The 12826-nt window shown below is 48.6% G+C and overlaps 3 protein-coding genes across 3 annotated transcripts; all 3 read right to left on the bottom strand.

The window, feature by feature from the left end:
* Positions 1-298: 298 nt before the first annotated feature.
* BO82DRAFT_354632 (putative ARF GTPase activator (Csx2)) lies at positions 299-4552 on the bottom strand. Its single transcript, XM_025635252.1, has 5 exons — positions 4019-4552; positions 3826-3959; positions 2048-3725; positions 1862-1952; positions 299-1813 (listed from the first exon to the last, which is right to left on the bottom strand). The coding sequence occupies exons 1-5, from the start codon at positions 4080-4082 to the stop codon at positions 418-420; spliced, it is 3363 nt and encodes a 1120-aa protein (XP_025491598.1). The 5' UTR covers positions 4083-4552; the 3' UTR covers positions 299-417.
* Positions 4553-5597: 1045 nt separating this feature from the next.
* Positions 5598-7967, bottom strand: BO82DRAFT_82860 (C2 domain protein). Its single transcript, XM_025641593.1, has 2 exons — positions 6889-7967; positions 5598-6818 (listed from the first exon to the last, which is right to left on the bottom strand). Exons 1-2 carry the CDS (start codon positions 7683-7685, stop codon positions 5852-5854), a joined length of 1764 nt encoding a protein of 587 aa, XP_025491597.1. The 5' UTR covers positions 7686-7967; the 3' UTR covers positions 5598-5851.
* Positions 7968-8637: 670 nt separating this feature from the next.
* BO82DRAFT_354630 (DNA repair protein RAD16) lies at positions 8638-12616 on the bottom strand. Its single transcript, XM_025635251.1, has 12 exons — positions 12258-12616; positions 11243-12117; positions 10861-11190; positions 10699-10807; positions 10573-10647; positions 10462-10520; positions 10181-10401; positions 10082-10128; positions 9904-10030; positions 9102-9854; positions 8792-9037; positions 8638-8733 (listed from the first exon to the last, which is right to left on the bottom strand). Exons 1-11 carry the CDS (start codon positions 12304-12306, stop codon positions 8806-8808), a joined length of 2877 nt encoding a protein of 958 aa, XP_025491596.1. The 5' UTR covers positions 12307-12616; the 3' UTR covers positions 8638-8733; positions 8792-8805.
* Positions 12617-12826: the final 210 nt, after the last annotated feature.

Below are 12826 nucleotides of genomic sequence, written 5' to 3'. Positions count from 1 at the left end.
CGAGTAGCAGCGGGTGACTAATCAAGAAAGCAAAGAGAGCTGGACTGAGTTTGTATGAAGGTGATATCAACAAGAATTTGTGACAAGGGCATTAGTGGTCTCGGCAGTAACATAACATTCATCGTCTCAGTTAGACATCGAGACTGGAGACATTTGACCCTAGGTCTCGACATGACATCATGTCTACTGGAGCTTCGTTATAATTAGGATTAAGAAAAGGATATAGAACATAAACACAGAGACGGAAGGTAGGAAGAGGAGAAGGAGGAGGAGGAGGAGGAAGAAGAAGAAGAAGAGAAGAAGAAGGGAAGAAGAGAAGAAGAGAAGAAGAGAAGAAGAGAAGAAGAAGAAGAAGAAGAAGAAGAAGAAGAAGAAGAAGAAGAAGAAAAAGAAGAAGACGAAGAGGCAGAGAAGTCATTATCGGTCTATACCAAGTGAGGCAACCTTTCCAGCAAATCTAGCACCAGCACTACCTCTTTTATGCAATCTCTCACGCTCCTTACTGTCAAGTGAGCTCGGAGCCTGTGCGGGCGATACAACGCTGTTATCAGTGCCCGGGCCTCGAAACGTTGGTGGTGAACCTGAGATTTCAGCTGTACTCTTCCCAGTGGGAGGAGCGGAAGGAGTACTGATATAATTGGGCACTCTTGCGGTCCTCTGACTCAAATATAGTTGGGCAGCTGGCGAAAGGGGAATAGGCGGAGGCTGCAGAGAAATCTCGGCGCCGTTCTGGACGAGGATCTCTGCAACCGGGAAAGGAATCGCTTTTACAGGAGGACCTGCAGGTGACCTGGTTGACAGACTAGAGGCCGACCCCGGTGATGCAGGATCAGCTGCGGCTAGCGCCAGAAACACGGCATGAGTATTGCGAGAACGGTCGGTGATGTTCACATTGGCGCGAAGCGCGATGCCATAAAGTACGCCTTGGATATCATTTCTTTTGATTGCAGCAAGAAGAGTCTCGTCCGCCGTAGCAAAGCGGGATAAGGGGGAGGGTAGCGCTTGGACAAATGCTCGTTCACTATACTTGGCTGTGATGAACTTCAGCCTTTGCTCCCTAGTAGAGGTGGCGATTGGCTTGTGCAGCTGGTCAAGTGTTGCCTCCCAGATCATGTTACTGACACGGTTGCCGATCTGCAGGAGGATTTCAACGATGTCGTTTGAGAAAGAGTGCACGTCCAGCGTCAAAGACCGTATCTTGGAGATATGTGTCCCAAGCGATCGATGAATGCCACTGCATTCAATGCACAAGACAATTCCCAGATTAATAGACACCCATTCGACCTTAGATGTGGAGCCGCAATCAGCACACCAATTGTTGCCTTGATCCGCATCGCGAACTGTCTGGAGTAACTTGGAAGGATTCTCCTCAAAGCCATGGTTATCACGAACGTAACTTGGTCTTGCACCTACAGTGGTGCGACGAGTGACATTGTTATTAGAGCCAGTTGATTGGGAGTGTTGAACAGAATATGAGGTGGTCTTTCCGGTCAGCACAGATCCGATATCACGACTGAAAGAGGCACTATCGTTGTCCGTGGCGATTGGTGGTGGTGACATGCCGCGACCCTCTACTGCACTCTGCAGAGCGTTGTTGATTGCTCTTATCCAATTGGACATATCCTCCTCGGAGGTCGCCTGGTAAATGCGTTTGTACTGTGGAGTTATAACTTCGAAGCAAAATCGCCGCTCGGCGTTTCGGGCTTCTCGGACGGATGCCATTCTCAGATCGATGGGATCCATGTGGAGGTCAAGCTTCTGTTTCCAATTGCTGTATTCCGAAAGTTTTCCCTGATCCAAGACAATCCAGAATCTGCATGTGGTTAGTTTAAAGGCAAACTGAAAAGGTGGGTGAAATCACTTGTGCCAGGCTTGTTTGTTGATGCCTTTGGGATCAATATGAGAGCCTGGGCGAGACAGCGCCCACAGAAGACCTTCCTTCCTTTGTTGGCCTGCGTTATCATCAGTAGGGTTGAGAATGGAACACGAGTCAACCTCAGAGAGCGCCATCATGACGACTGTAATTGAAAATTGGGCGTGAACATACCGTTTGAGCCCGCCGTCGACGCGAGGATGGACAACCCGGCTGCCGGTGTAGTAGACGAGTTTGCTTGTGGTAGAATTGATGAGTTGTTGCTAGCCACACTTCGCAACTGGGAGCCGGTGCTATCTGCGCGGCCTAGGTCACTTTCCAGTTTCTGAGTGCCATTGGTACTCCCTGAGAATGTAGACGGGGCGCCTGCCGAGATTAGAGAGTCGGGTTCGAGAAAAGTGTTGCTGCTCTTTTCCAGTGCTCTCCGCTTTTCTTCCCTCTCCGTTCGTTGAAATTGGAATTCCTTGTCCGCCTGCCCGACCTCATGTATCAAAGCATCCAATTGAGGAATCATATTGTCAACCTTTTTGGCGGCCGCAAGGAAACTCTTCGCCTGGGTATCAGCATACTTAGTAAGGTGAGAGAGAACCTCTTGCTCTTTGCGGCCCCCGTGCAGGTCCTGCATGAACGAGGAGTAATCAAAACGCTTTAATTCGAAATTGCGCCGCTTAGCCTGATACTTCGAGTCACTCTCCGCTCGTTTTTTTTCCTTCAAAGAATCCTGTCGCTGGCCAAGATAGCGACTGACATAGGCATAATAATCCCTACTCTCCTCTTCAAACTCTTTTTTCTTGGCCTCGGCCTGTTTAATATCGTTATTGTAGAGTTTGACCAATGGCTCAATAACGAGTTTTTGAAGTTGTGTCGTGTTTAGTCGCTCATAATTCAGAATCTGGCGTGCCGTCTTTTCAAAATAATGGTCAAGTGCAGGCTGGATCGCGTTGGCATTAGAAGTAGAAGCTTCATTCAGTGCGGAAAGAAATGCTTCTACAGCATCGTTGCAGGCCACTTGCGCTTGCTGGGCGGACTCGGCTTTTTTGAGGACTTTCTTTATCTTCGCTCGCATATTCCCTGTCTTTTGCTCCAATGCTTTCATCGTCGCACGGAACAACGGGCCATCCTCAACCACGCTCATGTCCTCTCCGGGGCGCGAATGGGGAAGATCGACCTTGACAGGAAGGGGGGGTGCATACCCAGGTGGGGGCACAAAGGCCGTGTCGCCAGCTTCTGGGGGTGTGACGGGCACAGCATGAGGGTTAGATGCTGTATCTGCATCACTGGAGTGCGAGACGATGGACTGTGAGGAAGGAATACGATTCCGAAAAGGGACAGGGATTTCTAGGTTTGGTGAATAGACCTGAGGACTGGGGAGAGCACGCTGAGTGCTGTGCACCCAAAACGAGAAATGAGCGAGGGTATTCAACCGATTGGCTCTCTGGTCGTAGTCAAGGAAACTGCAGCTGTTTCTCCAACCACCCCCTTTATCCTCTATGACCTTGGGCGGTTTCCATTTCCACGACCATTCAAATTGCACCGAAGGATTGCCCGAAGTCGAATAATCTCCCACCAGCTGCACATTAGAATTGTTCTGGAGGTTCGGATTGGCGTGAAACTCGCGAGTGATAAGATTGTCTAGATCTCTAGTGTTTGGCGCATGCGCGAAAGTGAGGCCTGTTAGAACGGTGTCGGCTACTTCGGGCAGAGAGGTTGAGACCCCATTGACAGTGGCATTGGCCGCGTTCCCCGTCTGTGTTTGTCTCAGGATAAAGGTAAAATTGAAATTCAGCTCGTCTTCGTTGGTCAAGCGCAGGAGGAATGTGGGCACCGGTGCAGATAACGAAAGATCAGGGTCCTGTCCACCGATGAATGAAGCGGTTAGCTACTGGTGTTTATGCCCTCCCCGAGAAATCCAAGCGATTACCGCTACGGTATATCCGGCGTTCTCGATTTACCTGTATATATTCGATCGGGCTCTCATCGCCAACCTCGCGCCTAGCGGTGTATCTGGTAGCAGGAAAGGAATTGGGAACGAGATGTAGAAGCACTCGGCGCCTAGAATTGGTTATCGTTACAGCAGCGATCGTGACTAAACGGGTCCATATGAGCCACAACATCTGTTGCATCTATAATTGAAGAGGGGCGTACATTTTGCCTGGTCCTTGAAATACAGGCTCCCGGAGTCATCCAGGCGGCTTCCGACATTGCCCATAGTGAAGTGGCTGGAGGTATCGAATCACCGCTCGAAACAGGAGAGACCGGAGAAGTGACCGGTGACTAGGAGGGGGCATCGACAGTCTGCGCTCCCGTAGCTGGATGTGGCGCCAGACTAAGGCTAAGGCGAAGAAGAATGAGATTCTCGAGAGAATGGGTAGTCATCCAGACAATTGATGGATCACTTAATTATTTGCGACCAAAGTTGCTCGCTGCGAGACGATCGTGTACCATGTGCTGGAAGTCACGAAAATGGCTTGCGCGCGGAGGAAGGGTCGCTGAGGCGATGGTAACTAGGAGGAAGGAGCAGAGTTTGCTGTTCCGAGTTCAAGTATAATAAGCCAGGAGGAGGTGTTGTCTGAAATTCGCGGGGAGGAGGAGGTAGGGAGGGGGGGGTGCTGTGTGGTAATTGAAGGGAGGGAGGAGGGGAAGAGGGGTGAGGAGGGCAAAGGGTAAGAGAGATGGAAATGGAGCACGCCCAGAATGGCAGACAGATCCTAACAAAGTAATAGCCCTTTAGAAACTGCAGAAGACACGGCAAACGAGAACCCCGAGGAACAGATGCGGAATCTGGCCTTTGAAGTTGTTTGCGATCTGAGAGAGGGTGAGAAAGAAAGAGAGACGGAGGGCATGTAAGTAGGCCAGGGCGAAGCAGTCAGACCCGCCGGGGGGGCTAAGGCAGAATCGGGTAAGATGCTCATTTCTCTGCCGGCTGAACCTGCGACAACGAAAGCTGCTTCCAAGTTGTGTTTGGTCCTTCATTTTTCAAGTTGTTTCCTCTTCTGTTACTTCGTACGTACTGTCATTTCTCCGAGGAGGTTTGATCAAGCTATTCATGGTCTACCTTCTTCATGATGCCTGTCAACAGCTCCCTGTCAGCTTCTTTTACCCCCACAATCTTGTTATCAGAGTTCAGTCATATGACAGCCCGCACCAGGGAATTCTCCTAGCCCTCGTGTAAGCATAGGTTTCAGTTCGCCCCAATATCCTTTTAATCCGCAGCCTGTCGTCCTAAATGGGTTGTCTTGATCCTATCAAATCGGGGGCTCCCTTCCGTGCTCGCAAAGCAGATAGAACGGTAGGTGCTTCACGAAGCGGCTGTCATGTAGGTTCGTATGTCTAGGCATAGTGATAGTGACCTGCGAGAGCCAGTTGAGGGACAGTGTAATCAAATTGTCTCCTTCCGACTTTCCTATTCTTTTCTTTTGGTGCTCCAGGAACGCCATCAGGACCCAAACAACTGTTCTGCATTCTACCATCCAGTGGCCTTTGAATCAGTCGCATTCTTAGCTTATTGCATCGAGTCCACAGCATACAACCTCTGAGCAACATACTGGCTGCATTCTACTCGTCGAGCGCAAGCTCTATAATCACCAGACAATTAGCTAAAGTAGAGACGACACCCGGACATCCCCACAGGCGGGCTTGAATCTTAAATGAAAACAGATTTATACAATGGCGCAATTAGTTGCATTTTGACCTGTTCTGAGCTTAGGACGAAACAATAAGGTCATGAACATTAAGAATAAACCAATGAGAGGCCTGATAACAAAGGTATAATGGATAAGCATGATCGCTGAGGAGACACGCAAGACAGCAGAGCGAAGAGCCTATTGAGAGGCAAAATAAAGATATGAGGGCCAAGGGGAACGAAGGATGGAAGAAAGCTTCGAGGATGTTCAGCAAGTGATCATTGCGAAAGCCCTGTACGAAATAGGTCGACGCAGGCAGGATTCCGGTGTGCCTGAACATGAAGGAGTTAGGCATCTATAAATTAACAGTACCCCCTCCAACACCCCTATGATCTTGTGCGGAATTGCCCGCCTTGAACCTGGGGCCGGCATAGTCATCTCCTTGTGCCCAGTTCATCAAGTGGCCTTTGACATCGCGCATCTCGTGGACCTTTTGTGCCAGGTCCCCCCTTGCTCTGCGTGGCACTTGCGCGTCGCTGCGTTCATTAAGGTCCTCTTCGTCTGAGCTGGAAAGAGAGAGTGATGAGCTGTTACTTCGCTGAAGGAAAATCATTTGATTTCCCTCATGCTTCTTGAAATCTCGCTGCTCATTCTTCAATGCTTCCATTTGCGCAGCATCCTTTTTGCAATCAAGTGTGGTTATATGAAGGCCTACCAAGTTGGATGAAATGAACTGTTTGAGAAGAGGAAGATACTCTGCATTGGGACGATAGGTGCCGCTATCGTTATCGATGAAAAGCTCGTAGTCAGCAGGATCGACCGATATTTCCAAGTGATTTTGTGACTCGTCCGCGGAGTAGTTGCAGGTTTCTGAAGGATGCGGGGTGTCAGGTTGTCGATGATGGCGATGCTTTCGTCGTCGAAGAAAGAATTCCCCAGAGTACGCGACATAGATTGATACATTGCTGTGCATGGTGTGTTTGCTTAAGAGATCGATGCCGAATTCCTTTCCAGTCTCCGTGAAGCGAAATTGTCCGTCAAGTGTAATAACATAGGTGAAAATTCTCCCACCCTGTGCATAGTGAACAAACTCCAAAAACTTTTGAGTAAGTTCAACACATGGCGATGCGAATTGACCGGTAAGAGTTGTTTTGTCGAAGTTGTAGATGCGCTCATGTTGATGATGGAGCGCTCGGTTGAGAATCCTGCCACGAAGACTGTGGGACGTGAACATTCCGGCCACAAATGGTTTGAATTCGACATAGCGATGATAAAGCTCGGCGGGCACAGGGCCTTTGAGTTGTATTTGAATTGCTTGAAAGCTAGAATGTGGGCAGTGAGCTTGTTGTACTTGTTGTATCTATATGCTTGGATTGTAACAGGTAGACGTACTTGTATCGACTGATTGTCTTTTGACCATTCTGGCTCTGGACCTCGTCCTTGGTGCCTGCTAGCCTGCCAATAAGGGGAGAGAAATGCTTGAACCAGTAATTTGGTCCAATGGTGTACATATGCGCTCCTTCATCACCGGGCGTCTTGCCTAGGCAATGGATGCTGATCACCAAGTGTGAAGCCACGTCGAGGCGTCGTGAAGCCAAGGCAGCAATGTTGCCGAACAAGTATACTCGTTTGCTCCCCAGTCGCTTCTTGACACGATAAGATTGTTCCTTAATCGAAGGCCAATTTTCATCGATTGAGTCTACTTCAACGTAGGCGTTTCCCAGTTTATCATCATGGTCAGTCGCATCCTCATCGTAAACATTACATTTTAACTGGAAGCCCGATGCCGGAACATTGGCCACAATCCAACTCTTCTCCCAGACTGGATCTCGGTTCTTTCGCACCGTAGGTGTGCGGAACGAGATAACGGGATCCTGCTTGTGGCGTTGCGGAAGGTCGACGATTAATTGAGCATGAACATAAGGATCCGAAGAGAAGGTACCAAAATCCGCGCAAGGAAGGTTGACGCCACGATGAAAAGTGAATTTGACGGTATACCCTGGCGGAGCATAAGGATACGGGGTACTATCAAAGCCCCCAGCAGGTTGCGATTGCGAGCGTTCGTCCCCGTGCAAAGTGGCCTTCATGGCAGCCGCTCTGTCTTGCACGTGCTCTGTCTTGTCGAAGAATCTGGGACCATACTTATCTACCGGACGCCGTCGACGTGTCCGCGGTTGCGCTTGTTCCATGGGAGGCGGAGGGAAGGAGTGGAAGCTGGATAAAATGAAGTACGATAGCAAGTAATGGGGTAAGGGCCCGCGGGTCCGCCAGTTACCTGCAAGAGTGTGCGGGGATCAGCAAGCAGGCGCAGGATGATGCAGGAGACGTCTGAGGTTCCGTGCTGTTTTTTAATTGTTTGTGCTCTTCCTTTTTTTAGTTCTTTGCTTTCTTTCTTTCTCTTTTCAAACGCTTGTTCTGTGTTTCGATTCCTCTTTTCGAAAAGGAGGTGCGGGCACTTAGGAAAGAGATCCGAACCAGAAATAAGAAAAATACGTGGTTTGGAATCCACTCAACCACACCTCGGAGTTAGGGGAACTGACATCATGCGGCCCCTCCGGAAAAATGAGGGAGAGGGAGAGAGGGTGTGGGGGAGAAGAGAGAGAGAGTGTGTGTGTGTGAGAGAGAGAGAGAGCCCGTGAATGTTGGTCTCGGCAAGGCTTCTTTCCCGTCGATCGTGCCCCCGGGAGTTTTGAACGATGACGGAAGGACGGGACCGAGTCTCCCTGTAGGGCGTAGCGGAGACCACGTTCCACCTATTCAGTTACAGATTCCACAGTACGTAATAGGTAATCAACAGGTACATCGTCGCTTGGCAATGAGTAAAGTCCACGATACCTGATGAGCCTGCCCCATGCAGTGCCCACCGTACACAGTCCCTGATCGATGTACACTTCGATGATCCAAAGTACCATGCGCTGACGCGACTTGGAATGATATTATAAAAATTAGGTTTGCACAAGGAGAGAACGAGCGGGGGAGCGATTCTTCATGGGAGAAAGGTATTCCATGTACTCATCCATGTACAGAATGCAGACTAAATACTCGTATTTGCATTGGATTATCGCAATCAAGTGACGTCATTCTAGGCTGCCGCGTTGAATTTGGTTTTGGTGTACGACCAACCATCCCACGGATAATGATTCAGGCACTTTAAGATGTCTTGATTGTAATTACATGTCTCATTGGAACAAGTGGATCCCATTTACTGGTAGTAGCACGGGATACCTGGCAAATTTCCTGGCATCAACAATAACCATGAGATAAATGGATAACAGGTCAAGCCCGGACCACTCACATGTCTTATGCATTTCAGGATCCTCGGAATAAAAATTGCATATCTTCCGGAGTGAGTTTCTCCAAAGCCTCCCCCTGATCCTTGTTAAGGGTGCCATTGATGAGATTGGCCTTCTTCTCCTGTAGTAGAACAATGCGAGATTCTACTGAATCCTCTATGCAGAGTCGAGTGATGACGCAAGGTCGGCGCTGCCCGATGCGGTGGCAGCGATCCGCACTCTGCCATTCAGCGGCGGGGTTCCACCATCTAAGACAATAAAGCATCAGTGGACAAGATATAAGATAAGATCCACCGCCTTTGGAAGACTTACGGGTCAATGATAAAGACTCTCGACGCCTCGGTCAAATTCAGTGCCACACCGCCTGCTTTGAGTGAGACGAGAAACACCTCAACATCCACGTTGTTCATAAAGTATTCAATCGACTTTTGCCGTTGCGCTGGTGTCATTGTACCGTCGAGCATAACTGTATTGAAACCGGCTCGGCGTAAGCGCCACTCGACAAGCTGTAGCATGGAAGTGAACTGAGAAAAGACGATTGATTTATGTGTCTGTTTCTTGCTTCGAAGCTTATACAACTCATAAACCAGCATTTCGATCTTAGTCGACGACGTCCAGTCCTCCATTCGGATGCGGTTGATGATAGAGTTCTTCTTGACGTGCTCCTCTTCCTGTTCGATATCGGGCTGCTCAAAATCGATCGATAAAGGAATGTGACAACGGGGGCAGTCGACCACAGACTGGATTCCAGAGGACTGAACATAGTCTTTGACACATCTGCGGCAGAATTCATGATGACAGCGAGATCTGATAGCTTCCTCCGCAGGTTCATCACATATACTACAGACAAGAACATTCTGTCCGCTCTGAGCATGCTTTTTCAGAATTAGATCAGGATGATTCGCCACTTGTCGCATCTGCATGATAAGTCCGAAAATATTGGCGTAATTGTTCAGCATGACACCGCGGCTCACGTAGGTATCAAATTGGCGAGTAGAATTTGTCATGATACTCCTAGAGAAATCACGTTCGATCTCTCCGAAGAATTCATTACGAATGACAACACTAGAGACGAGTCAGCGCAGCTCAACTCATCTTGCAGAATGCAACAAACCGTTTAGGTGGAAGCTCCATGGAAGCTGTATGGTCTCGCTTGATTCGTCGCAACATGATCCTGTCCGTCAAGAGACGCAATTTTGCCAAAGCTTCCTTCCTAGCATGAGCATGGTCTCTTTCGGTTACTGTTCTCAATTAGACTAGTCTCAAAAGTGGACGACTTGTGAATCTCTTACTCGGATTGAGAATCTCCTGGTTGAAAACGGACACGTGACTGAAGCCACTACAGTCGAGGTTAACAGTTAAGCAACACAAAGCACTGAAATGAACCTTACCTATGTTTACATGTAGTACACCGTTTTTCTGCATCCTGTGACCAATGAAGTTGTTGACACTTGCATTGCTTACAGAAATAGCAGGCGAAAGGACGGACTTCCAAGAAACGAAGCAGTGAGAAGAATTCGCCAATCCTATTCTGAACCGGTGTGCCAGAGAGACACCACTTGAAGTTGGCTTTTAATGCGAAGCAGGCGCGGGCAACACTCGTTGTCCGTTGCTAGTGTTTTGGGTTTTAGTATTGGAGCTTCATAGTCAGGAGCGGACGCACCAAGCTTACCTTGATACTGTGCGCTTCATCCAGGATCAGTCGGTGGTATTTGATGGAATGAATGACGCCTGCGTTGCTGTAAGTATGTATAAAGAACACATTGAAATGTGTATCACTTACTGTCCTCCTTCACAATCCCATCATTTCTATTCCAACCCTTCCACTCTTTGCGATGGATTGACTCAAGGCCAGCATCTGAAAGATTGTAAGTCTCATTTCCATGCCATAGCTCGTCTGGTCACCTACATGAAATCATAATCACATCATATGTTTCCAACTCCTTTTTTGAGAGAGTCTTGACCTTGGGGTTGGAATTATGATAGACAAGAACTTTCAGTTGACCACTGGTGTACTCCTGAAGAAAAGAAGTCAGTTGTATTGAAGCACTGAGAGGACCAAGAAGCAAACCTTGATCTCGGATTGCCATTGCATTAGAGCAACTGGAGGTACTACTACAAGCGATGGCACTCCGGCAGGGTAATCGGACATAATGAGGGAAACAGCCTGAATTGTTTTACCCATGCCCATCTCATCTCCTAGGAGACCCCCCTTATACTGCGATTGCTCTTGCTGCATCATCCAGTTGAGACCCTCGAGCTGGAATGACTTGAGCGTCCTTGATATACCACTTGGTTGATTTGCCGCTACCGGCTTGATTGGAGGCAATTTTGCCAAATCATCCCACATCGTGATTACGGATGGGTGCTGCTTCTCTAATTTCTTCCGTTCTTTGATCGCCTACAGAGTAATTTAGTGATGCATTTCCAGCAAATTCACTCAAAAGACATACCCGACGGGTCATCCAAACATCCCCTGGAACTTGAGAACTGCTTCGAGCCGACGTAGGACCTTGTCGTGACGTCCTTGAAACACCATAATTCCGTGCAGCCCTACTTCTGATTGGCTCCTGTGGCTTGGCGTCTTCATCTTCGCTGACCTCGGTCAGAGAATACGAACAGTCGCTGAGATCGGATTCACTTGAGTAAACATCCGTTTGGTCAGTTTTCATTTCGTCACCTGTAGGTTCGTCATCACACAGAGCGGTGCTGATCTGAGCTGATCGAAGTGGTCGTTTCCTGAATGAAAGACGCTGTGCATGGAGACTCTCATTCCGTACTGAGCGTCCCATATCAGTTGCAGAGGAATTGCTACCTGAAGTAGAATGAAGAGACGATTTAGGTTGCTTTGATGACCGCCCTTGATATTCTTGAGCCTGTAGAGCCTCCGCTAGAGCAGCATCCGTCGTGACGCTCGTAGAAAACATGGATGCGGCAGGTCTCTTTAACCCTCGGTTTGAGTTTAGGGACATAGTGCTTGAATGTAGTTCTCGCGTACGAGCAGAGGCACTAACTCGCTTCTTCGACCCAGATGCATCAGATTCGACTGGTGTAGCTGCAGTACTGGTCGCTGGCGTACTGTATGTTCGCGTTGAGACTCCGGAAGAGCCCTCGTCCAACAGAGAAGTTTCAGATTCGGATAATGTTGCCGCTCTCCTGGAAGGTATAGAAATTTCGATAGATATCGGCTTGATTTCTTGATGTCCCATAGTCGCAGGGAAAGGGTCGCATCTGTCATTGTTCTCTGCCTGGGAAATGCTGGCTGACGAGGTCAATGACGTTCGATTCAGCCGTGCAGAAGTGCGCCTGGGAAAGACTGCCACAGTGTCTATACATCACATATCAGCTAGTATCAGGATTGCCATCCTCATAATATCTTCAGGTCTTGCTCTCAGTGAGTGATAGCTTATTGCAAGTTGAGCACCCGTGTTATTCAGCATGGGAAAAGATAGGAGATCTTCGCCTTACCAGTATTTGATGACCGCCCTTGCTTCACGGTAGATGAACTTCTTCCCATTGTGTTGATCGCTTGGTTGCCTGGTCACTGTGTACAAAAGGACAGACTGATACCAAACCCGTGGGATAGATCTCGCAGTCGGTGGAACGGTGGGTATTATCAGTGTAATGCGTGAAGGGATGGATGACCGATAAGAAAGGTGCGGGATCAGGATCTAGCCAGGGTGAGGTTAGCGGAAAGAGGCAAAGGAGTGTCGACAGAGAAAGCAGATGAGTCAGAGACAGGTAGAAAGGAAAAGAAAAAAAATACGAAAATTGAAAAGGAGAGAGACAGAGGCAAAAGTGAAAGAAAGAGACTGAGTGAATACAAATTGTTGGTTTTTCGGACCTATCGCTTCAAAACTTCCCTTCTCAAGTATTCCTTGATTTGCCACCCTGGAGGCGATAAGCAACCGCCTGGTGGACCTCGCGTTTCACTTAACGCGAAATCGTCACGGAATCCTGTGACCAGCCAAGACCTCCCATTATAACCCTGCTGATCATTTCTGCTGCAGAAGTTGAGCTTTCAAACGTATCTCATA

This window comes from Aspergillus uvarum (genome assembly GCF_003184745.1).
Source record: "Aspergillus uvarum CBS 121591 unplaced genomic scaffold BO82scaffold_29, whole genome shotgun sequence".
NCBI classification, from domain to species: Eukaryota; Fungi; Ascomycota; class Eurotiomycetes; order Eurotiales; family Aspergillaceae; genus Aspergillus; species Aspergillus uvarum.
The sequence above is the reverse complement of the archived record's forward strand: the minus strand, read 5'-3'. Positions and strand labels throughout refer to the sequence as shown.

Coding starts and splice junctions, on each gene's coding strand:
- BO82DRAFT_354632 (XM_025635252.1), bottom strand. CDS start 4,082: ATGGGCAATGTCGGAAGCCGCCTGGATGACTCCGGGAGCCTGTATTTC. Junction 3,726..3,825: donor GCCCGATCGAATATATACAG/GTAAATCGAGAA, acceptor ATCGGTGGACAG/GACCCTGATCTTTCGTTATC. Junction 1,814..1,861: donor AACAAACAAGCCTGGCACAA/GTGATTTCACCC, acceptor AACCACATGCAG/ATTCTGGATTGTCTTGGATC.
- BO82DRAFT_82860 (XM_025641593.1), bottom strand. CDS start 7,685: ATGGAACAAGCGCAACCGCGGACACGTCGACGGCGTCCGGTAGATAAG. Junction 6,819..6,888: donor AAGACAATCAGTCGATACAA/GTACGTCTACCT, acceptor CCCACATTCTAG/CTTTCAAGCAATTCAAATAC.
- BO82DRAFT_354630 (XM_025635251.1), bottom strand. CDS start 12,306: ATGGGAAGAAGTTCATCTACCGTGAAGCAAGGGCGGTCATCAAATACT. Junction 12,118..12,257: donor AGGGCGGTCATCAAATACTG/GTAAGGCGAAGA, acceptor TGTGATGTATAG/ACACTGTGGCAGTCTTTCCC. Junction 10,521..10,572: donor TGGGATTGTGAAGGAGGACA/GTAAGTGATACA, acceptor ACAGCAACGCAG/GCGTCATTCATTCCATCAAA.